Source organism: Lagenorhynchus albirostris, chromosome 13, assembly GCF_949774975.1.
Source record: "Lagenorhynchus albirostris chromosome 13, mLagAlb1.1, whole genome shotgun sequence".
In the NCBI taxonomy this organism is placed as follows: Eukaryota; Metazoa; Chordata; class Mammalia; order Artiodactyla; family Delphinidae; genus Lagenorhynchus; species Lagenorhynchus albirostris.
Genome location: NC_083107.1, coordinates 69,763,677 through 69,789,973, shown reverse-complemented (window position 1 = coordinate 69,789,973; position 26,297 = coordinate 69,763,677). Strand labels below are relative to the sequence as shown.

General features: G+C 40.2%; 1 protein-coding gene across 6 annotated transcripts in view; it reads right to left on the bottom strand.

Moving 5' to 3' along the window:
* The window catches only part of DTNB (dystrobrevin beta), a 232,976-nt gene that overhangs the window by 123,364 nt on the left and 83,315 nt on the right, over positions 1–26,297 (bottom strand). For all 6 annotated transcript variants that reach the window (XM_060168532.1, XM_060168533.1, XM_060168534.1 and 3 more), the window contains exon 8: positions 23,272–23,438. In XM_060168532.1, the coding sequence (XP_060024515.1) occupies positions 23,272–23,438 (167 nt within the window). The remainder of the gene's footprint in view (positions 1–23,271; positions 23,439–26,297) is intronic.

Here is a 26,297-nt window from a genome sequence, read left to right as displayed (position 1 = left end):
TATATACATACTTAAACATGCAGTGTTATCAAGAGCAGGACAAACAGGCTTATAACTGATACCAACTCTTACAAATTATACTTTTTAGCATTTTAAATTCCCCACCTATGTCCGTTCCAATGTTGTTTGCCTTGTTTTGTCTCATACTAATATTTTATACTACCTTTTTCATCCTTTATTATCAACTGTGTATCTTCTCTGAAAAAGCATGTGGTTTTTGTCATTTTGATAAATCTGAGAGTTTTTATCATTTTAGTAGGTGAGTTTAATTCACTTTCATTTGCTTTAACTACTGCTACGTATGCTTAAATGTATTCCTAGCAACTTATTTTGTGTTTTCTATTTTACCATGATTTTCTCTTTTTCTCTTTTCCTGTCTTCTATTGGATTGGTCAAGGTTATTTCTGCTACATTTTTTCTTCTAATAGTTTTAAGGTTTATATTTTATATCTAATTCTTCAAGTGGTTACCCTTAAGTTTTTAATGCATATTTAAAATTATAGTTTCTTACAAGTTAGAATTAATTACATTTTATTATCCTCCTCCTGAAATCTTTAGTGTGCTTTTAATTCCCTTTATCACTCCCCCAACCACAAATTCCATGTTGCTATTTTTGTTGATTTAAGTTACAACTTACTAAAAATCGTCATATATTCTATAACCAATATTTATTTATATTCAATATTGTTTTTGATTTCTCTGCTTCCTTTTTTTTCTTAAATCCCATTACTACCTTCTTGGTTCATTTTTTTTTTCTTACTGCAGTGTATCTTTAAATAGTTCTTTCAGCAAAGGTCTTTCAAAGTCCTTAAATTATGAAAATGTTATTGTAGTGTCCTTGCTGTTGAAAGATAGTTTGGGTGAGAATAGAATTTTAAGTTCAAATTTATTTTCTCTCAGCACCTTGAAGACATTCTGCTGTTGTTTCTCAAAACCAGTGATAAAGTCTAATGTCATCTGGATTCTTATTCTTTTGTAGACCATCAGTCTTTTCTCTCTACTGTCACCTAGGAATTTCTCTTCATCATTATCACTAGGATGTATGCAGGTGCTGACTATGCTGGTTCTTTTTAAAATGTATTCTTCTTCAGTTAGTAGGCCTTCTACCTAAGGGCTCATACTTTTTCAGTTTTGGAAATTTTTCATACATTATTTCTTCAAACATTGTCTCTTGTCAATTTTCTTCACTTGCAACTCCTATTAGATAAATGTTGGAACTTCTACACGAATCTAAATGCTTCAATCTTTGTTTCATACTCTCTTTTTTTTTAAAGGATACTCTCTTACCTCTTGATGCTGAGTTTTGGGAGAATCTCTTGCCCTGATCTTTCAGCTCAATAATCTGTTCTTTAGCTATATCCAGTTTGCAATGCAGCCCATCCGGTGAGTTTGTTTGACAACTACGTTTTTCATTTTCATTATTTATAGTTTCATAACTTCCACTTCTTGTATTAATCATGAAAGTCTATCCCTGGTCCTCTAAGAAAATTAGATTGACCTATTTTTAAAGTTTCTTTCTGACTGTTCTACCCCACAGGGTGTAGTTCTGCTGTTTATATTTCACTGTGCTAAGCTTCCTCTGGGTTTTCATGGCCGTGTAAACATCTCCCATGGGACTGCTCACTTGCCATCTCAGCCAATAGTGGCATCCTGGCCAGAGGCCGCATGCTGAACCTGTTCAGACAAAATCAGCAGAGAGCTTCAGGGTCCTGGCAGTAGTGATGGCCTCAAACAGGCAGTGTAAGCAGTTCCTTTCTGCAACTTCTCCTTTAATGTATAACTCCTTCACTTAAAGATGTTTTATTGCTTCAGGTCAGGAATATTCCTTTTCTTTTCAATCTTGAAAGGGAATTTATTAATCAAATTAATTCTTTATCATTTATATGGGTTTGGTGCAGAAAGGGTAAGAGGGAGTATGTGTTTGGTCAACCATCTTGAAACTGGATCTACTGCTTCTCTAAATATCATTTCCCTGCATTCTCTTCAGCCTCTTTCTGGAGTTCGTATTAGATGGCATTCCTCAATCTAACTTCCATGTCTTAATTTTTTTTTCTATTACTGTATCCTTCTGTGATGTGCTTAGGAACAATTCTCTGCTCCAGTATCCAGCTCACAAATCTGCTCTTAAGCTATAGACACAGTTAATCAGCCCAATTAATGAATTCCTTATTTTGACAATCAAAATTTTAATTTCCAGTATCAATACTTAGTTATTTTTGGTAGATAAAATAACTGCTCATATCTCTCCAAGAGTTCAACTGTACATATTTTTAAATCTAGTTCTGCTTATTCTATGAATTCTATGTCCAAAATAAACTCTGTTATCTCCTTTGCATGGCAGTTTTTAGTGATTTTTAATGAAGTGCTCATCTTTGTAGTTAAGGCTCTCTGTTGAGACAGTCTACACTATCTGTGTGCACTGCTTACCTGGAGGGGAGAAGTAGGACTTGTTTTCAGTGAGAGTGAAGGAGGGACAGAAGGTGACACCTCATGGAAAAGTTTTGTAGTTAGTCTTATGAACATGGGACCCCTATTCTCCTGGAATTCACCAAGCACCTGGACCCCAGCCCTGCCTCTCCAACCTAAGGTCCTGTGTACACTACATCTGCCGGCGACACCTGCATCACCAGGCTATAGTACCAGAGTCACTCTGTCACTTGCCCTGAGCCCCTCTCAGCTGCCCATATCAACTTTCCAAGCAGGAACATTCTAGATGCTACTCCTATCCTGAGAAGCAATAGTTTCCTGCCCTTGTTTTGAAACAAGGTTTTCTTTTGTAAACTGATCCCATACACTTTTCATGGGGGTTCTGCACATCTGGGACCTGCTGTGGGTTTTCCTTCTTTTTTTCCACTCTAGTGTACTTGCAAATTATTTTTAAAATTCTAATCTATCATTTCTAAGTATCTGAGGCAAGATGGAAAGGTGATAGCATGTCCTCAGACCATCACCCTGAAATGGAATTCCCAGTTCTTTTTTGTTTATTAAAGTTTATTTAAAATATATTTTGAAAATTCATAATATCCCTTATGATATATTATTTTTTAAAGGATTCAGAATAACTGCTTTAGAAAGTAAAAAATTTACAGTTGATAAGCTCCAGTTGAACTTAATTTGCAAAGCTATAATTTTGACTGATTAATGTATGAGAGAAATGTAATCCATGTAATTTTTATTACTCTTCCAAGATTTGAGAGTATGAGCTCTCTGACAGTTATGAGAATATAGCTAGGTAGAATAAAAAGTAATCAGTTCACATATGGCTTCTGAAACATGCTTATAAATTACAACCTCTTGACCCACAAAAAAGGAACCACCGTTATCTCAAATGGTTCAATGATAGCTGAGGCTGGAGTTATGTAAAGAACAGCAGTAACTTGGTTTTTGAGCAGCAAATCGTTTCAGCCTCCTTTTCAGGAAAAAAAAAAAAACAAAAAAATTCCAACAAATACAGATTTGTTGGAATTCAACATCAACAGACTGACACTGCTAGGTGTGCCCTGACAGCCAATATAGTATTTATGGTTCCATACATACCAACCCTGGGTGTCGGAGGGGTACCCTTGAATTACCGATAATTGCCACATTAAGCATAAATAAGTTACAACTGAAAAAGCTGTGAATGTGTATAGGCAAAAACAAAGTTCAAGGCCAGACTTTGCTCCTAACTGAGCTGTGATATCAACCTGGCCTGGCATCCCATTTTGTGTTGGAACTCTTACCAGAATGTACAACAGGGGAAATGCTGCACTGAGAATTGGACTGCCCTTTAAAACATCAGTTTGATGACATGGACAGAATTTCCTTTCTCAATAGCTTTAACTGGCAGTTCATATTCCCATCTTCTTCAAACAATTTGTTAAGAGTTTTGTTGCTCTGTAAGAGAATTAAAAGTAACATATTCCTTAAAAAAAAAAAAAGTAATATATTCCTTACAAATGAAGATGTGAATACATGGTAAAGCTCATACACTGCTGGTGGCAGTGTGAAGTAGTAAAGCCACCTTGGAGAGCAATTTAGTAAAATCTAGTAAAAGATACACACTCCTCTGGACTAAGGAATTCCACTCCTAAAAATTACCCTAGAAAAATTCCCCAGGCTGCACAAGATGACCTGTACTAGAAAATCCACTAAAGCTTTGTTTGGAAAAGTAGAAAATTAGAAACAAGTTGAATGTCAATCAACAAGAGAATAAATAAAATGTGGCATATTTATAGAATTGAATTTTATATGGCATTGAAAATAACCATATCAACACGGAGATCATTTTACAAACAAAGTAGGTGAACAAAGGAAGCTGCAAGAGGATATATGTAATATGACACTATTTTGATAAAGTTTAAAAATATGAGAAACAATGCTATATATATATATTTGTTTGTTTGTTTGTTTGTTTTGTTTTGTTTGTTTGTTTTGCAGTACGCAGGCCTCTCACTGTTGTGGCCTCTCCCGTTGTGGAGCACAGGCTCCGGACGCGCAGGCTCAGCGTCCATGGCTCACGGGCCCAGCCTCTCCACGGCATGTGGGATCTTCCCGGACCGGGGCATGAACCTGTGTCCCCTGCATCGGCAGGCGGACTCTCAACCACTGCGCCACCAGGGAAGCCCAATGCTATATATTTTAATGGCCACATACACATGTGTAATAAAAAAATATGAAAATATCAGTATGAATGGAAATATTGAGTACTAAATTCAAAATAGAGGTTATCTCTGAGGAGGGAGGAAAATGGGTATATACTATGGACGTCTTTCCACATCTGAACATATAAATCTATTTCACTTATTTTGACTGCTACACAAAATTCCACAGTTATAATTATATATATATATGTATGTATGTATATATACCATAATAAATTTAGTCATTTTGTTACTGTTGGAGATTTTGGCCATTTCTTCATACCAAAATCCTAATATACTTGATGCAAGGGTCTTTGTGGGAGAATTCCTATATGGGGAATTGCTGAGTTAAAGTTTATATGCATTTAAAATTTTATTTTTCAAATATTGTATCAATTCACACTCCTACCAACAATCTTCTAGAGTCCTCTTCTCTACACACTCTTGCCAAAATTGAATATTATCAATCTCTCACACTTTTTCAAGTCAGGAAGACATTCCCATGATCAAAAGTAGTTTAAAAACTGGAACAAGTGGGAGATGCCAACTTTATAATGTTCTTTAACAAACACGGGTATATAGGCTAATAACATACTAAGGAATTATGAGATAATAGAATATACAGACAAATGAACAGATAATTATAATAGCATGATAAGTGCCTTAAAAGAGGTATTCAGCGTGCCATAGCAGAGCATGAAGAGACATATAAATCAGCTTGGGGATCAGGAAAAGAGGCAATGGCTGAGATGAACCTCAGAGGCTGAAGAGAAGTTGGCATGGGAAATTTGGGAGGATGGGGAGGAGAGGAGACAAAGGGAGATAGAACAACAGATTGAGAGACATAGAAGTAAGAAAATATGGTAGAACAAGCAACTGGAAATAGTTCAATACTGTCATAGTGCTGCCTGTGAGTTAAAGCCATACATAAAAGTCCAAGTCCAAAGACAAAACTGAAGATGCTTTCAAAATGTTACTCCATAAGATAAAACCCCAGTGTGTTACAAATCATCTCTGATTTAGAAGCTGCTTCTAGAATACATTGAACAGATAGTTCTCTGGCCAAATGCAGCGATAGATTGCATGGCAGGATAGAATGAGGAAGGAGAAGTGTGACCAGTACCCAGGTCCGGGTAAACAAAGGGTCTAGTCAGCTAAGACAAAAAGGAGCAGAGCACTTGAGTACGATGGAAAAAGATTTACAGGCAGCCAAAGTCCCACAAAAGGGAGGCTGGAGGTTGGAGAGAGCATGAAGGTTGGAAAACCAAGAAGACCCACCAAAGTGCTTCTTTGTATAGCAGCACTCTCTGGGGCCTGGAGCAGAACAGGCACTAGAAATGTTTACTGAACGATTACCAGGGCAGAAAGCTCTTTGCCTGGCTGAAATTTCCCCCTGGATGATGACACCTGGGCACCGGCTATCTCCAAAGGCTGTCACAAACACTGCCACAGGTGAAGGCAGGAACGGAGCCAGAAGTCAATTAACGTCACACATGATACAGATGCCCCACAGCCAGGAACCGAAGACCACCACCACTATTACTTAGCTCTGAAACAGTGTCTCCCAAAACTGTCCGAAGATTAAAAAATTCCTGGGGTATTTGTTTCAAAATGAAACAAAACAAAACAGATTCCTCTAACTCAACCCAGACCTACTAAGTTAAAATTCCCAAGGGTAGAGACCTGGTACTCTGTATATTGAACAAGCTGCCCAGCTGATTCTTTTCAAGCCATTTTGGGAAGCACTGATCTAGAAGTTCTTGCCAAAACAAAAAGGTTAAAAAAAAAAAAAAAGGTATAACTACTGGAAAATGATTGTTACTGTTTCCCACAGGCAATATAGTTATCTACTTAGAAGTCTAAGAAAATTGACTGAAAAAATTATTAGAACCATGTGTTGACAGAAAAGCTAGTGAGACTTCAAGATGGAAATGTCCATAGGACCACTGAATATAGGAGTCTTAACCTGGACCAGAAGCCTCGGCTGGAATTAAGAACTGCAGAGGGGGGCTTCCTTGGTGGCACAGTGGTTAAGAATCCACCTGCCAATGCAGGGGACACGGGTACGAGCCCTGGTCCGGGAGGATCCCACATGCCGTGGAGTGACTGGGCCCGTGCCCCACAGCTACTGAGCCTGCGCTATGGAGCCCATGAGCCACAACTGCTGAAGCCCAAGTGCCTGGAGCCCGTGCTCTACAACGGGAGAGGCCACCCAATGAGAAGCTTGCACACCGCGGCAAAGAGTGGCCCCCACTAGCCACAACTGTAGGGAGCCCATGTGCAGCAATGAGGACCCAACGCAGCCAAAAGTAAAAATAAATAAATTTATTTTAAGTCCCTGCAGAGGGACTTCCTTGGTAGCCCAGCGGTTAAGACTCCATGCTACCAAGGCAGGGGGCCTGGGTTTGATCCCTGGTTAGGGAACTAGATCCCACATGCCGCAAATAAAGATTCCACGTGCTGCAACTAAAGATTCCATGTGCCACAACTAAAGATTCCGCATGAAGCAACTAAAGATCTCGCGTGCCGCAACTAAAGATCCTGCATGCTACCATGAAGATCCCGTATGTGGCAACAAAGATCCCATGTGCTGCAATTAAGACCTGGCGCAGCCAAATAACTAAATAAACAAATATTTTAAAAATAAACAAAAATAAAGTTAAAAAAAAGAACCGCATAAATCTACTAGTGTTGGGGGGGTTGGTTGGGGAGGGTCATCTAAAACCTGGTACGCTCAGAGGTTGCAGCAAGAGAAGAAAAGACAGCTCACTGAATCAGTGTGTTGTGCACCTGAAACTAACATAATATTGTAAATCAACTATACTTCAATTGAAAAAAAAAGAATAAGAAAAGCAGCTCAGGAAAGAATGCCAGGGAACACAATATCTGGTTTATCATAGGTAATCAAAAATTTCATAACTAGACATTTTGTAGCCACTAAATGGAGATAAAAGGTAATGAATATACAATACACGTGTATTAAGCGTATTTAGAGAAACAGTTCTACCATAAATCTGTATCTGTAGATCTCAGAATGTCCTAGATATACAGACAATAATCACTGATATATCTGAGTTAACGTAGAAACAGACAAGCAATTCACAGTGCTGGGCCATACAGATTCCTCTAATCCTCTCTACACATGGAAGTTGGATACACATTCCCCAGTTCAGCTCTGGTAGCCACGTGTAATAATCAAAAAAGATATAACACTGGAGAAAGGGCTGTGGCTAAGATGACTGCCAGAGGAAACCATTCACTTGAAGAACTGCTTGGTTTCGGTTAAGCCACACATTCCCTGCAATGGAAAATCTCCCTGTCATCTCTTTGCTCTAAAAATAATCAGGCTAGTTGAAAAAAACACCTTATTATTTCATAAACTATACATCAATACTTTGATAAGTATCCATCTTTTTAAACAGCTGGGTCCATTTCAAATGTTCTGCTTTCAAACTCAGCACTTCTGCAGCTGTAAATGGGTTTAAGAATACACAGTGCATCCAAATACCACAGCAGAACAGGGGCAATATTCAAATACTGAAAAGAACAATATTTAAAGTATCCCACTCAACCTCCTGAAAATGTTGATAAATGCTGTCAGGATACCTCTAGCCTATTCCTTTTATCTCTTGGATGGCCCAAGAAATTCATAATTTCAGAGGGAAGGCCTTGGTCAGCGAAGCAGTCTGTTTAGCTGTGGTCAGGAGAACTTCAGGGCCATCTCCCCAGGTTTCATACCACCTTAACAGGAGTAAAGATGGGAGCCCAGAGCTCTGCTCACTCCTGGCAAGACCCTCTCCCAGTAATACTCACATTGACAGCACCATGATCTGCCTAGGAGACTATCTGGGGCTAATTCCAACACAACCTTTATCATAGGTTATGCCTGTTTCATAAGAAATCCTAGACTCCCCGCTTGGATTCTCATTCTCATAAGGCTCTGCACATAGCCTCACAAGACCCCATCTCTCACTAATCCTCCACTCTCAAATCCTTCAACTTATCTTCATAGTCTACCATCAGCAAAATCCCTTCTCTGGCGGAGAATCCTCTTCTCCGAGTGTTACTTTCACATAGAAACCTGGCTTTCCCTGAAGGCCTGGCTTCCTCTGCAGCCATTCCAGTGGCAGCTGCTTTCTCTCTCATACCCCTCAAACAGCTGGGCCTCCAGGTGGGGAGATGTCCTCCCAGAACCTCACTGCCGTTCTCAGATTATCTCCCCTTTTCCTTAAAACCCCCGTTTTGAATTTCATGTCATCAGACCAAAACCCTAAATATCCCTCTACAGTGGAGTCCAATATTACTGTCATAATTCTTGTTGATTTCAACATCCACAGAGTTGACCTTTCCCATATACTATTGTGGTCAATTGAATGGAGGACCTCCCAAAAGATATGCCCACACCCTAATCTCTGGAACCTGACAATATTGCCCTATATGTCAAAAGAGTAAATATTACCTTCTATGGCAAAATATGTGATTGAGTTAAGGATCTGGAGACAAAGAGTTTATCCTGGATTATCTGGGTAGACCCAAAATGCAGTTACATGTATACTTATAAGATAGACACACAGAGAAGAGAGAGAAGAGGAAGAGGCAATGTGACCAAGGAGGCAGAGACTGGAGTGAGGCAGCCACAAGTCAAGGAATGCCAACAGTCACCAAAAGGTGGAAGAGGCAAAGAACGATGTGATGGTTAATTGTGTGCCAACTTAACCTGTGCTACAGCGTGCCTGGATAGTGGGTCAAACATTACTGTGAGTGCTCCTGTGAGGGTGTTTTTGAATGAGATTAACATACAGATTGGTAGACCGAGTAAAGCGGATTTGTCTTCCTAATGTGGGTGGGCCTCATCCAATCAGTTGAAGACCTGAACAGAATAAAGGGGATGACCCTCCCTCAAGTAAGAGAATTCCTCCTGCCGGACTGACTTTGAACTAGGATACTGGATTTTCTGCTTTTGGAGTTGAACTGAAACACCTGCTCTTCCTGGGTCTCAAGCCTACAGGCCTTCAGACGGGAACTACATTATCAGCTCTGGTTCTCAGGCCTTCAGACTCAAACTGGAACTACACCCTTGGCTCTGCCGGGTTTCTAGCTTTCTGACTCTTCCTGCAGATCTTGAGGCTTGTCAGCTTCCACTGCTGCATGAGCCAATTCCTTATAATAATCACTTCTTGTATAATTGTAAACCCTTTTGACTCTGTTTCTCTGGAGAACCCTGACTAATATAAATGGATTCTTCCCTGGAGCCTCCAGAGGGAGTATGGCCCTGCTAACATCTTGATTTCAAATTATGGTATCCACAGACAGAGAGAACAGACTTGTGGTTGCCAAGGGGGAGGGGGGTGAGGGAGGGATGGGCTGGGAGTTTGGGATTAGCAGATGCAAGCTATCACATACAGAATGGATACACAACAAGGTCCTACTGTATAGCACAGGGAACTATATTCAATATCCTGTGATAAACCACAATGGAAAATAACATGAAAAAGAATGTGTGTGTATATATATGTATAACTGAACCCCTCTGCTGTACAGTAGAAATTAACACAACATAGTAAATCAACTATATGTCAATAAAATAAAACTTAAAATAAAATAGAATTGTGATGTCCATAACTGTGAGAGAATAAATTTCTGTTTTAAGCCACCAACTTTGCAGTAATTTGTTACAGCAGCTTCAGGGAGCATATACAGTAGTAGCCTTCCCTGAACTCTCCTACAACAACGTTCCCCCACTCTGCGTGGGTCACCAGCTTCAAGTCACGTCCTAGAACACCGTATTGCCAATTACCGCACATTATCTAACATCTCCATGTCAAGCACTGCGCTCTCTTACCAACTTCTATCTCTCTAGATCACTCCTTCCAGTGCCCTCGAACAATACTTCAGCGCCGATGGGACCCGTCTCCACCGAGCCTGCTAACCCTCACACAGTCCCCCTTGTCTCCCTCGTGGTCTCATTTCTCTCTTCAACCGACTTATATTCCACAGCCCATTACGACATTCATGTCTTTGCCTACTCTCCAGCCTCTCTCGCCAACCCCCCTCCTTTGTCACACTCCTCTGTCAAAACCCCAACTCCACCCGCTCTGCTCCTCTACCCACAGTGAGGGGGCAGAAGTAAAATATACAACTACGCTGACTGGTCTGACTTTGAATTCATAACCACCAACCTCAAGTTAGTCATTCCAATCTCAGTTCAAATGTCACTTCTTAAAAAAAACTTTCCCTGACCAATTTTTAATAGCTTTATTGAGATGTATAATTCACATACCATAAAATTCACCCTTTTAAAGTTACAATTCAGTGGTTTTAATCTATTCAAAACAGTTGTGTAACCATAACTAATATCTCATTTCAGAAGATGTTTTCCACCCCCAAAAGAAACCCAATACTCTTTTTGCCCACCCCACTGATCTACTTTGTCCCTATGCACTTGCTTACTGTGGGTATTTCATGTAAGTGGAATCAAACACTATGTGACTTTTTATGTCTGGCTTCTTTCGCTTAGCATGTTTTCAAGGTTCATCCATGTTTTAGCATGTGTCAGTACTTCATTTCTTTTTGTTGCCTAATAGTATTCCATAATGTTGACATAACACGTTTTGATTATCTGTTCAACAGTTGACAGACATTTGGCTTTATTTCCACTTTTGAGGTATTTTGGATAATGTTGCTATGAGCATTCATGAACAAGTTTTTCTGTGAACGTATATTTTCAACTCTCAGAGGAGAATTCTCAATTCTCACCTAGGAGTGGAATTGCTGGATCACATGGTAACTCCGTTTAACATTCTGAGCAACTGCTAAACTATTTTTTCAACGTGGCTGCACCATTTTACATTCCCACCAGCAGTGTATTAGGGTACCTATTTCTTCACATTCTCAACAACACTTGTTTTTGTCAGTCTTTATTTCAGCCAACCTAGTGGGTGTGAAGGGGCATCTCATTGTGGCTTTGATTAGTCATTTCCCTAATGACTAAGTAATGTTGATCATCTTTTCACATGTTTATTGGCCATTTGTATATCTTCTGAAATGTATATTCAGATCCTTTGCCCGTTTTCTCCTAAAGTTAACTTAAAAAAAAATTGTGGTGGGCTTCCCTGGTGGCGCAGTGGTTGACAGTCCGCCTGCCGATGCAGGGGATACCGGTTCGTGCCCCGGTCCGGGAGGATCCCTCATGCCACGGAGCAGCTGGGCCCGTGAGCCATGGCTGCTGGGCCTGCGCGTCTGGAGCCTGTGCTCCACAATGGGAGAGGCCACAACAGTGAGAGGCCCGCATACCGCAAAAAAAAAAAAAAAAAAAAAATGTGGTAAAATTTACCATCTTAACCATTTTAAATGTACAACTCAATAGTGTTAATTATATTCATATTCCTGTTATATACAAATAAAGAGTTTAACTTCTTTTTCCAATATGGATGCATTTTATTTCTTTTTGCTGCCTAATTGCCCTGGCTAGGACAGCCAGTACAATGTTTATATAAGCGGCAAGAGCAGACATGCTTGTCTTGTTCCTGATTTTACAGGGAAAGCTTTCAGTCTTTCATCATTAAGTGTAACATTAGCTATGGGTTTTTCACAGATGTTGAAGAAATTTATCAGATTGAGGCAGTTACCCTCTATTTCTAGTTTGCTGCTTGATTTTTATCATGAAAGGAGGTTGCATTTTGTCAAATTCCTTTTTCACATTTATTGTGATAATCATGTATTTTTGTCCTTTATTCTAATAATACGGTATTATATTGATTGATTTTTGCATGTTGAACCAACCTTGCATTTCTGGGATAATATACATTTGGTCATAAACTGATGTATAATCTTTATATGTTGTTGAATTTGGTTTGTTAATATTTCATTGAGGATTTTTGAGGCTACATTCCTAAGGGATATTGGTCTGTAATTTCTTTTCTTTTGATATCCTCTTTTTTGTTTTGTTAGGTTTTGTTTTCATATCAGATAGCATAACACTGGCCTGACAAGAATGAGTTCGGAGGTGTTCATCCTCTCCTATTTTGGCAAACGTGTGAAGGCTTGGTATTAACGCTTTAAATGTTCAGTAGAACTCACCAGTGAAGGCATCTAGGCCCGGCCTTTTGTGGGAAGGTTTTTTTATCACTACCTTAATCTCTTTACTTATCACAGATTTATTCAGATTCGCTGTCTCCTCCTGAGTCAGTTTCAGCAGGTTGCTGACCACCATATCCTAAGTAGCTGTTCAGTCATCTTTCTATCATTTTACTTTTCTACATAGAACTTATCATCATTTGATATCTTCCTTGTTTACTTATTTTGGGGATTTTGTTTTTAAAATGTTTTTATCCATCTGTCCCCTTTAAAACGTAAGCTCCGGACTTCCCTGGTGGCACAATGGTTGAGAGTCCGCCTGCCGATGCAGGGGACGCGGGTTTGTGCCCTGGTCTGGGAAGATCCCACATGCCGCGGAGCAGCTGGGTCCTTGAGCCAAGGCCCCTGAGCCTGCGCGTCCGGGGCCTGTGCTCCGCAACGGGAGAGGCCACACAGTGAGAGGCCCGCGTAACGCAAAACAAAACAAAACAAAAACAAAAAAAAACGTAAGCTCCATGAAGGAAATGACTTTGTCCTAGCCTTTTCTAAGTAACCCCACACCTACAACAGTGTCTGCGAGGTTGCAGGTACTGAATTAGAATTTGCTGGATAAACATATAAATGAGTTAATGAAGCTGGCAGCAGAAAGTTAAGGGGGTTCCTGTCTCAAGGCTTTTGTTTTCTCTGTGTAAGAAAAGAGGTCATCTACTGAAAGACAGGGAAGAGTTGGGGTAGGTGGTTTAAAAAGAATGGAGACTTTATTCCTTTATGACTTTAACTGACCACTGCAAAGAATGGAAAAGCAAGGTGATCAGAGAAATGCAACAGGATTGCAATGCTGAGCATCAACATGTAGTTGGTGATTATGAAGCTTAAGGTAATACTAATCTGTCCTATTGTATGGATTTCTCCAGAAGTACTAGAGAAAGCAGATAAATTAGTTCATCCATGAATTTAGTTCACAGAGACATGGATAAAAATGTCACAGGACAATGGCGTTTATGGTACAGGAATGAAGAGCCATATCTAAAATGGTAAGGAGAGAAGAAAGCAAGGAATGGTAGATAGAGAGAGGAGACAGATCAATGGATAAAAGGCTGGAAAGAGATTAAAAAATTATCTTAGTGAGAGCGGTTGAAAAGTCAACTGGAATGATAATGGGATATCAAACGAGAATAGGATGTCAAAATCAGTGATTTTGGAAGTAGGAGCAGTTGGAGGTGGTGAAAAGGTCTAGGGTGTAACTGAGGGAGCAGACATCTGATGTTCAGTGGAGAAGAAGAGTGTCAGAGCTGAAGAAGTCAAGAAACCATGTGGCCAAGGTCTTAAAAGGTTTGACTACAGAGATGCAGAAATCACCATGGGGTGACCATCAATCGGGTACCAAACCATCCAGCAGTGAAGGAGTATGTCCAGAAAGGATGGAGATAATACCACTAGAAAAGAAGAAGGATAACAGGGCTAAAATGACATGATCCTCAAAGCAGCATCTTGCTTGTATTTTTTTTTTTTTTTTTTTTTGCGGTACGCAGGCCTCTCACTGTTGTGGCCTCTCCCGTTGCGGAGCACAGGCTCCGGATGCGCAGGCTCAGCGGCCATGACCCTCGGGCCCAGCTGCTCCGCGGCATGTGGGATCTTCCCGGACCAGGGCACGAACCCGTGTCCCCTGCATCGGCAGGCGGACTCTCAACCACTGCGCCACCAGGGAAGCCCCCTTTTTTTTTTTAATCTAAGAGATTTAGGGTGTAAAGATCTAGAAGTGGCAGGAAGGAATACATGAAGGAAAATAACCAGGGTGACAGCATTCACAGAAATATAAGCTGACCCTCAACTTATAATTGAGGTTAATCCTCATCCTTGTATCAGCCTTTCCTCTTTGAATGTAGGTGGAAACTGTGGATATGATAAACGATCACTCCTCTGATTCTGTTATACAGCAAAAGGAAGATTACCTTAGGTGGGCCTGGTCTAATCAGGTGAGCTGTTTAAAAGCAGCATTTTTTTCTGGCTGGTTTCAGAAGAGGTTTCAGAGAGATGTACTCTAGCTGGCCTCGAAGAAAGCCAACATCTATGCTGTGAAGTGCCTATGAGGGCCACATGTCAAGGAACTGCAGGTAGCCCCTGGGAGCTGAGAGTCACCCCTGGCTGGCAGCTATCAGGAAAACGGGGACCTCATCATCACAGCTGCAATGAAATGAATCCTGCCAACAACCAGTGAGATGACAAGAGGACCCTCAAGCCCAGATGATAACTACAGCCTCAGCTGACACCTCGATTTCAACGCAGTGAGACCTACAGCAGAGAATCCAGCCATGCCATTGCCTGGACTTCTGACCTAGATAACATATTTCTGCTGTTTTAGGCTGCTAAGTTTATGGTTATTTACTATGCAGGAAACGAAAACTAAAACAGTGACCATAAATAGTTTACCCAGGATAATTGCAGTTTACGCATGTTGTCCCTGCATAATTAACAGTGTCCCCTTCCACTCTCACATGAGTCTGGATTATATGCTAATTTATACAGTCACCCTAACAATAATTTCACCTCCCAAACCCTGAAGATTCGTGTGGATGTAGGTGAATAGATAGCCACCACCTGAAAGGGCTGCGAGAGAAGTGGAACACCTACAGGAAAGCCAAATTTCTATCAAGAAAAAGGGTTAAAAGAAATGCTTAGACAGCCCCACTACTAGGCATATACCCTGAGAAAACCGTAATTCAAAAAGAGTCATGTACCACAATGTTCACTGCAGCTCTATTTACAATAGCCAGGACATGGAAGCAACCTAAGTGTCCATCAACAGATGAATGGATAAAGAAGATGTGGCACATACACACAATGGAATATTACTCAGCCATAAAAAGAAAGGAAATTGAGTTATTTGTAGTGAGGTGGATGGACCTAGAGTCTGTCATACAGAGTGAAGTCAGAAAGAGAAAAACAAATACCGTATGCTAACACATATATATGGAATCTAAAAAAAAAAAAAAAAAGGCTCTGAAGAATCTAGGGGCAGGACAGGAATAAAGATGCAGATGTAGAGAATGGACTTGAGGACACGGGGAGGGGCAAGGGGAAGCTGGGACGAAGTGAGAGAGTGGCACTGACATATATACACTACCAAACGTAAAATAGATAGCTAGTGGGAAGCAGCCACATAGCACAGGGAGATCAGCTCGGTGTTTTGTGACCACCTAGAGGGGTGGGATAGGGAGGGTGGGAGGGAGATGCAAAAAGGAGGGGATATGAGGATATATGTATATGTACAGCTGATTCATTTTGTTATACAGCAGAAACTAACACACCATTGTAAAGCAATTATACTCCAATAAAGATGTTTAAAAAAACCCCAAACAAAACAGGTCAGAGCCACAGTGGGCAAGTCTCAGCAGTTTTTCTGAGGAGTGTGGGGCACTGACCTAAGGGACTAGATTTTGTAGATTTTGTTTGGATTTTCTTCATGTGTGTATCTTACCTCCTGCTGTAACTTGCTACAAGTAGGTATACTGTCTTATGCCTTTAAAAAAAAAATAGTCCTCCTGCCTAGTTTTGCACCAGGTACAAAGTAGCTATTTAACTATGACATGTAACTGTTTAGAACTGAACAGGAGCATGGCCAAGAAGTGTACCTTTTCCCTCAATGAATACACATTATCTCTTAGAATTCTAGAGATGTGAGGAGAGGTATGCTGATCACATGAAAATGAAACATTGCTTCTGACAAAGTCAACAGTCTTAATTGTTCCAAGTGTATAACAACATAATTTTCTGACTCCTTAAAGTAAATGATTTAATATCATCAGTGCCCAAACAACTACACTGGACATATGTGAGTTGCTCATTAACATTTACTTTAAAAAAAAAGCAATAATATTAATAAAGATTGTTAAACAAATCCAATACTTTGTCATTTATAGATTTTGAAGAACGGGATAAGTAACTTTGTTCAGAGGTGGAGTCTGCCATCTGCTGGGAAGAAAGGTGAAATTTCCATGTCATCTAAGTTATATAACTACCTCTACTGACAACAAACTGTACTGTGGTACAAGTGTATTGTGCATACACATACACACTTCCTGCCATGGAGTAGTAATCACATGGGAATTGGTCAAATTTCTCTTGGTAAAGTGAAGACAAGAATAAGTGGACACCTGAAAGTAAGGCAAGGGGGAAGGCAGGGAATGAGAGCAGTCTTGTTTACCTCCAGCCCTCCTTGCAGATCAGGAAAGGGTTAAGAGTTTCCGTCTGGGAAGATGAAAAGGTCCCAAAGATGGATGGTGGTGATGGTCGCACAACAACGTGAATATACTTAATGCCACCGAACTGTACTAATGTGGTAGAAAAACATGATAGTCTCCAGGGCTGAACGAAAATCCTTGATCAGAATGTAAGGCTTTATCCGCTGGGTGGCAGACTGTATTTTCCAAACATAACTGCAGGGATCTCTCTCACCACCCTTGCTCCACTGTGATGGACTTGACCACCACCCCAGCATCATGAGATGAAGTCCCTTCTCCTTCCCTCCAGCTTTAGAGACTGTGACCAACAGAATATGGTGGAATGTGGCCGCATAACTTTACAGCCAGGTAAGACAAGGCCTTGCAGCTTCCCCATAGCTCTCTAGGGATGCTGGTCCTCCAGCTGCTTCCTCCGGTGATGCTCTCTCTTAAAATAATGTCTCCATGCTGTGAAAAGCACAAGCCACATTCAGAGGCCCACAGAGAGGTGGGTCCTGTCGACCATTCCAGCCTTATGATCTGAACAAGGACTTCTGTTTAAGAGGTTCATTCAGTCACAGAGACTATCATGCTTTCTATTAAATTATACTTTTAAAAATAATACCTTATTCAAACTATGCATAATATTTTGTAGGATTTTTATTGCCATATTTAAATGATTCAGATTTGGAGGAAGATTCTGATACACTCCTGTTGTTGTTTTTGGTTTTTTTTAAATCACTGTTAAATGATGTTTAGCCCAAACCTTCCCCATCTCAGCAGATGGCAATTCCATCCTTCTAACTGTTTGGGACAAAATCTTAGAGCTTCCCTGGACTCCTTTCCTCTCACAAGCCACATCCCACCCATGAAGCAGATTTATAAAGCATATCCTAATTCAGCTCTTTTCACCACCTCTACTGCTAACATCCTACCATATCTTGTTTTAATTACTGCAATCATCTCTCTGAAATGGTCTGCTTCTATCTTTTCCTTCCACTGTTTACTCTTTACATGGCATCCAGACTGATCATTTTAAAATATAAATCAACTCAAGCTATCTTCTACCCAAAGCTCTACAAAGATTCCTGCTTTCACTCAGAGTAAAAGCCAAAGCCCTTACAATGGCCAGCAAGGCCCTTGTCACCTCTCTGACCCCCTCCCTACAGCTCTCCTGCTGCTCCTTCTGCTCTGGCTACTCTGGCATTTTTGCTGTTCCCTGAATTCACATGCACACTCTTGCTGTACGGCCACGATCCTGAAAACTTCTGCTCTTCCCCAGATGTCTGCAGGCAGACATCTAAGACTTTGCTCAAATCTCACTTTCTCAACAAGGCCTATAAGACTATCCCCACTCCTACCCTTGATTCCTTTTTCTGATTTCTTGCTCATGTGAGAGTCCAGTGTACACTGGAAGAGGGGCTCTGATCCATGAATTCAGGGCCCCAGCCTCCTTTCATCTAAGGACTCTGCCTCTGTTAACTAACAGAGATCCTTTCATTTGGGCTGGTGTACATAGGGCGTGGGAAAGGCAAAGATAGAAAGAATGGAGAAGACACACATGCTTTAAACTACCTTGACCCAGAAGTAACACAGATGACTTCCAAACAAATTCCACGGGTAAGAACTAGTCATATGGCCCATCCGGCTACAAGGAGGATGGCTATATAATCTAGTTATATATCCAGAAGAAAAGGAAAACATGGATACTGGTAAGGACTTCTAATCACTAAATATCTTTCTGCTCACTTTCACTACCCAAAGAACACACTCAAGCCTCTCCCACCGCCCAGAAGCAAACCTGAAGTCCCATTCAGTCAGCACATCTAACTACAAGTGCAGGACCTCTGGCTCTGCCAGTTTCCTTCATCAAGACCACGTGCAGCTCCTTAAGACGCAACCTATGAACTGAAAAGGCATGTTATTTGCCCCTGCTCTCCCCAGTCCCAATATACAAGAGTGGGACAGGAGGAGAAGGTCCTTCCTTACCAAATATTCTCCTTGGCCATGTGGGCTCTGCCACACCCTCCTGAGGGGCCGTAAAACCTTCATAACCCACCTCTTTCCAGGGCAAGTTCTGGGTCCTTAAAAATTGATTTTATAGCTGTAATAGTCAGGCTCATGGTTCCATTGCCAACAGAATTCCGTCAAAAACTTAGCAGGCCTTTGATCTATTTGTTTCCAGTCGGCTCCATGTGCCAGTAACCACACACAAAGTTCTTCCCCAGACATGCCTCCATTCCTCTTGCTTTCAACTAACCGAAGCCACCTGGAGGCCACATGAAACAATAGGTCAGCAGTTTCCAACTCTGGCTGCAAAACAGAATCTTGGCTGCAAAACAGAACTTTCAAAAACTGCCTGTGTTCGGGTTTCATGTACCCTGGACCCATTAAATCAGAAGCTATGAAGGTGGGAGCAAGATGATTCTGATGAGAAGCCAGTTAAGAACTATACTTCATCTGATCTTTGCCACAGGACTGTCACATTTTTTTTTTCAACTGAGAACACTTACTAGGTCTTTGATGCTCAAAACCTCTCTCAACTCTTATCTCTTGCTCTCTAGAAATAGTCTGTTTTTCCTTTCACTGCCCCAACTCTCAGAACTTTCTCTATTCCCTTTCATTTTTTGCTGGAAAGCTAGCCAATTCTTTCCTAAGCTCATCTCTTTCATGTAATACCTTACCAATAAGAGTCAACACACACTCTGACCTTTTCCAACGTTTGACCTAGAGTTCGCTTGGCATGAAGGAAGTCTTCCAAATTATCATGGACGACAAATTTACCAAATTGGTCACCACTGCAGAACTTGGGTTTCTGTCTTTCCCAACTCCAATATCAGTGTCCTCATCAGCGTGCTTCATGACTGCTAAGCCAACGAAACAAATGTTAAGGTTTTGTTTTAACAGAATTCCACTTCCAGTAACAACCAGTGGTAGCAAAAACTAAAACCTCAGTAGCTTAACACAGAGTTTCTCCCTTGCTTCCATCAGAGTCACACAGGTTGGCAGGATATTCCTCTCCACCCATTGTTCAAGGACGCAGTTTCCTTTCATTTTATGGTTTCACCCTCTCTGGGTCCTAATGAAATTCTCTCCATTAAGCTGCTAGAGAGGATAGAAAAGGCACCCAGTTATTAATTGTCTTGTTCTGGGAAGAGATATATCACTCTGATCACATTCCACTGGTAACAGCTATTCACATGGTCCTTTTGGACACAGTGGGGCTGAGAAATGTAGTCTAGATGTGTGCCCAGCAAGAACAGGAAAACAGTGATGTTGGTGAGCCCTAGTGGTCTCTTTAACACCTTAAAATTTAAGCTCCACCAAGGCAGGAATCGTCGTCTAGTTTGTTCATAGATGTATCTCACAAGCCTCTTACAGAGTGCCTGGGACATAGCAGGTGCTCAAAATATATCTTTTGAATAAATAATGAATGGACAGAATGAATTACAGGTATGGTACCATATGGCATTCTTTTCTATAATAAAGACAAATGAATGGATTGATGAATAAAAGAATGGCGAATTATACTGCACAGTTACTTAGATAAAACATTAAACAGAACTTTTGGAAAAATCAAAATAAATTTCCAAGCACCAACACTACACATATCAAATCTACAATGCAAATTCATATACAAACTGGTTAAATGCACACTAAATTCATCTGTTGTGAACACAGAGAAACATTCATTCAAAATTTTAGTACAAACACAGTGGACAAACTTCAAAGAAATTACTATTAAACTGATAACACATTTTTTTGTTAGGTGGAAATTTCTTTACCCACAACAGCCTCAAAATTCATCCATATCTTCCTCAAAGAACAAGGGCACTGCACACAGAGTCCTAGTCTTAAAAGCAAGTCACACACAGACATGTAAAAGACCTTACCAATATGCATCTACCATCATAATGCAAATACTCATCAAAATTCAGAACACATTTATGATACCAGCTTCAAAATTATGCATGCTGATAATACTTGATTTTTCCTGAACTCTTAAGTCACTATAACAAAAATAAATTAATAAACTAGAAAAAAATAACAAAGCTGAAATAAAAATAACAATAAATGGCGATAAGACTTACTTCACAAGAGTGTTGTGAGGATCAAACAGAAATATAAGAATTCACTTGTGATTTCTGTACTTTCCTTTATGTATGTTATAGATCAACAGAGTATATGAAAAACTGCTTTGTAAATCATAAAGCAATATTCAAACAGTCACTTATCTTTAAATAAATGTAAAATTCCCATTTCTATATGGGTTTTAAATTAGCTAAATGAGCAAGTTCAAACTAAGGTGAAAAAGAAGTTCCTCATCCTCCTAGCCCCAACATCTAGAAAGAGAACTTTCAGTAGATACATTCCAGAGAATCGAGTCATTATGAAAGGTAATAAGGCAACGAGTCTTCTCAGTGTAAAGAGTTAGACTCTAAACAAAAAACAGCTGAAAAGTATTAATAAGTCATTTAACACAGCGGGATACTTGTACTTTAAGAAGAAGAAAAAGTAACAATTTGAAAATCTATAAATTCTCTCTAGTCAATGAAAAAGAGAATAAACTACTGGGTTTTATTTTTTGTTTTCCCTTTGCTTGTTTAAAAAATTTTAAATAATGACTCCTCAACCAAAAGAAATATTGGAATTTACAACATAAGTCCCAGGATAGGAGGTTCAGTTTAACAAAATTTTATGGGTTAGCTGTAACTGAAAAGCCATCTAATAAAAAATTACCTCTAACACATTATCAGAGATGTAGGAAGTAAAGTATACACTTGATTAAAGTTTGTTTCTTGTTTTTAACTAATCCCTGATATAAACTTATTTGCTTTTTTCTTGTTTGAGTTTTAAGACGGTTAACTAGGAAAAAAAAGAAAATAGAAAAAAACCCCTGCTTATTGAAGCTTTCTAATACTTAAAGTCTAATAGGATGACCGGGCTTAAGAACCTAGATCCTGAATTATACTTATGACCCTATATATTTTTCTACCTTTTAGCAAACTAACCAACCAACAAACAAAAGCTAGAGGAAAAGGATTTAAAGCAAGGCTATAGCAATTTAGGAAATAAAAATATGACATTTTTTAAACTCTGGAAATAAACTGAGAGAAGGGAAGAAAAAATGATTGATATTAAACTTGTTACATGATTTATAAACACCACAGAAAAATCAGACATTGACCTCTACTCAAATACTGTTATTTAAAAGATTGCTTTTGGGGCTTCCCTGGTGGTGCAGTGGTTGAGAATCTGCCTGCCAATGCAGGGGACACGGGTTCGAGCCCTGGTCCGGGAAGATCCCACATGCCACGGAGCAACTGGGCCCGTGAGCCACAATTGCTGAGCCTGCGCGTCTGGAGCCTGTGCTTCGCAACAAGAGAGGCCACAACAGTGAGAGGCCCAGGCACCACAATTAAGAGTGGCCCGCGCTCGCCGCAACTAGAGAAAGCCCTCGCACAGAAACGAAGACCCAACACAGCCAAAAATAAATAAATAAATTTATATTAAAAAAAAAAAAAGATTGCTTTTGAAGGTAAAGACATCAGTGTGGCAATTGTAAAATACAGTATCTACCCAACTTTAGAGAGGTAAAAATTTAACTCCTTCATCTCATGCAGCTTTCCCTGCAACATTTAAACCCTATAAGCATGAATAAAGTTTGCTTGAAAAAAAGAACTTTAAATCTTCCTTAAAGCTCAGAGAGTAAGTCTTCTGGGGTGGGGGTGGTACCCCCTTGTACAATTTTAAAAGAAGACACTTTTCGGGCTTCCCTGGTGACGCAGTGGTTGAGAATCTACCTGCCAATGCAGGGGACACAGGTTCAAGCCCTGGTCTGGGAGGATCCCACATGCCGCAGAGCATCTAGGCCCGTGAGCCACAACTACTGAGCCTGCGCGTCTGGAGCTTGTGCTCCGCAACAAGAGAAGCCGCGACAGTGAGAGGCCCGTGCACCGCGATGAGGAGTGGCCCCCGCTCGCTGCAACTGGAGAAAGCCCACGCACAAAAACAAAGACCCAGCATGGCCAAAAATAAATATTAACTAATAAAAAAAAAAAAGACGACACTTTTCACTGGGAAAGGGAGCACTGCAACATTCCATTTTACTGAATAAAAGGGACCACATCAAAGGTCATAATATCTCCATCTCCTAGAACTTTAAAAACTCTCCTTTTCAAATCAAGTGATGAAGCACAACATATCTGCAAGCCCCATCATAAATGTAAGGATTAATATTTTATGACACCACATCCTTATTTGATAGGCATCTATCAGAAAAGTGGCCCTGGTGCTGTTATGGATGAAACAGATAACCGCTGGGGACACAGACTGAGACACAAAGCAGTTACCCAAGAGGAATGCTCCTTCATCTGGTGCTGGTTGCTGTGAGGGCCATTGGCATGGCCACGCCAAAAGCAATTTTGGCAGAGCTGGTAGTTGTGGCACTGCTGGCATCGGTACCGGAAACCCATCATACTCTCACACCGGCAATAGGAGCACTCCACGGGGTGGAAGACTTGAGGGATGAGGGCAGGGAGGAGAGGGAACCAGAGGGAGAAAGAAGTCATTTTCATTTGGAGAATAAAGTCAGTACAGTGGAAAACCAAATTTAACATAAAAGCAAAGGTGAAAACAAAACTAGAAGTGAAGAATCTAAATTGTCTTCAATTTAGTTAACCTAACCAGCCATTCACTGGAATAAAAAGAAAATAACAAAATTTTCCATTTAGAATAGATTACAATCCACCTTAGAAAACAACTAATTTCCTTCTTTAAAATGACATTCGTGTCTCAAAGTTTAGGTAAATAAACCAGTAAGGAGGAGAGACAACCTCATTCCAAAATTTCTCTTCCAAACCTATTTTTTTAAAGAGATGTATATTGTTAGTTGTGGACATATGTTTCCTTCGCTAACATAAAATCTGTGAGAGCCAGTACGCCATGCTTTATGTCTCTGCTACTTGCAAGTAGTATTTCACACAGTCCTTTGGACTGAAGGCCTCCAAATGTTTGCTGAACTAAATACTACAGGGACTTTCCTGGAAGTCCAGTGGTTAAGACTCCGGGCTTTCAACGCAGGGGGCACTGGTTCGATCCCTGGTTGGGGAACTAAGATCCCACATGACACACAGCACAGCCAGTAAACAAATAAATAAATAAATACTACTACATACCTGGGTGCAAATGGTAACTGGTAAAAAAGTAAGGCTACCATATCAAAATACTAGTTTTAGGTAAGAGCTCCAAGTATTGGCATAAAATAAGGTGCTCTAACCAATGAAGGGGCAGTGATTTGGAGAGAGGGAAACTGAGGTGACCTGAGACTCCTTTCTCCACTTCACACAGCATCTTACCTCAGGAAAAACCGCCAGCCGGCAGTCAGGATTTATGGGGGTTACTGGGATTCTCTTATAGCCTGAAAGTCCAGTTTACTCAGTGGAAGTGGGCAATAAATGCTCAACTGTATATTACAGATTGTTATTTATACTTTTTTTTTTTTTTTTTTTTGGTACGCGGGCCTCTCACTGCTGTGCCTTTTCCTGTTGCGGAGCACAGGCTCGGGACGCGCAGGCTCAGCGGCCATGGCTCACAGGCTCAGCCGCTCCGCGGCACGTGGGATCTTCCTGGACCGGGGCACGAACCCATGTCCCCTGCATCGGCAGGCGGACTCTCAACCACTGCGCCACCAGGGAAGCCCTGTTATTTATACTTTTAAATGTTGACAGCACGATTGTTCCCTCTGGCAATTCAATTCTGAACACAAGAAATGGAAGTCAAAGGAAAGAGGGATATAATAGTCAAAGCTTCATTTGAACAACTCTTTCTAGCACTGTGTATACAAAGGCAGTGTTGTCTCAATCATAAGGATTTTTAGTCCTACTTCCAAAAATGCATATTAACTAGAGAATCAAGTCTCAAAACAAACAAACAACAACAACAAAACCTGAGCACTAGGTGAGAAAAATAATACAACAAGATCACTCAAGAATAACAGAAAACTAAAATCTGGAATGAGAAATCCAAAGGACATACCTCCTCTAAGAAATTTAAATTTTTGTTATCAAAATATTTCTAAGGAATAATGAAAGTGTTAATCACATAAGAATGTAATTTATAAATAATATACTACATACAAAGTCACAACAAAATGTTCATACGGATAACACTAGATCTCAACAAATGAGATCCTCTCTACTTGGGATAGCAGATATAAAATGATTTTATGAAAATGAGCTGGATATGAAACTACAAAAACATTTAGTGCTATAAAGCTATTGTCCCTCAAAAGAACCAACACTGTAATAATTTAACAGCATAAATCTCTATCCAAAAATCCTGTTTAAAAATTTAGCTGTTTGGGCTTCCCTGGTGGCACAGTGGTTGAGAGTCCGCCTGCCGATGCAGGGGACATGGGTTCGTGCCCCAGTCCAGGAAGATCCCACATGCCGCAGAGCGGCTGGGCCCGTGAGCCACGGCCGGCCGCTGGACATGCGCGCGTTCCGGGCCTGTGCTCCGCAGCAGGAGAGGCCACAGCAGTGGGAGGCCCACGTACCGCAAAAAAAAAAAAAAAAAAAATTAGCTGTTTTAGTCTACTCAAGAGATTCCAGGACTTTAGGAAAATAATCTTGAATCTAAGGACTTGTGAACTAAAGCCATGACTGAGTGAAAGCCTGAGAAGTTTTAAAAAAAAAAAAAAAAGGTATGAGTAGGAGGGAGAGAAAATAAAAAGAGTATGGTAGCGTTCTCTCATTCTTACAAAATGAAAAAAGAGGACTCTGCTTTTTAGCGCTGCTCAGCTATCACTCCTTCTCTTTTGTGGAATGAGGAGAGACAGGCAAGAAGAGCCTTGAAAGAAGGGAGCTTCCAGAGAAAATCTAGGACCTTTCCTTTAATGAATTCAAACAACCTCAACAAGGAGATAAACTGATAGCAATAGCAGAAAAACCTAAGTAGTTACTAAGAGATAAGTACCATTTCAATTTCAAGTGAAACAAAGATTTAAGTCAAACTACTTGGGAAGGATACTAAGAGTAATTCAGTGGTAAAGGAAAAAACTGAATATGGGTGAAACCCAGTACCAAATTCTATCTTGGCTATTTTCCTTTAAACTATTCCAAAATTTTATAGTTTTAGTGGTTGATATTGAATATATACAATTTTTTGGAGTTATGCTTTTTATAAACTAAAGGAAGTCATGGCTAAGTCAGGTGGGTTTAAGCAGAAAACAACCATCTGGAATCTTGGGGGAAAAGCCTGGAGTTTGAACCACAAAGTTTTCTGACCTGATATTACTACCTCTTGGTATCCTATCTAAGTATAATAAGTCCTCCCTCCCTTTTTTTTTTTTTTTTTGAGAAATAAATATTCCTCTTTT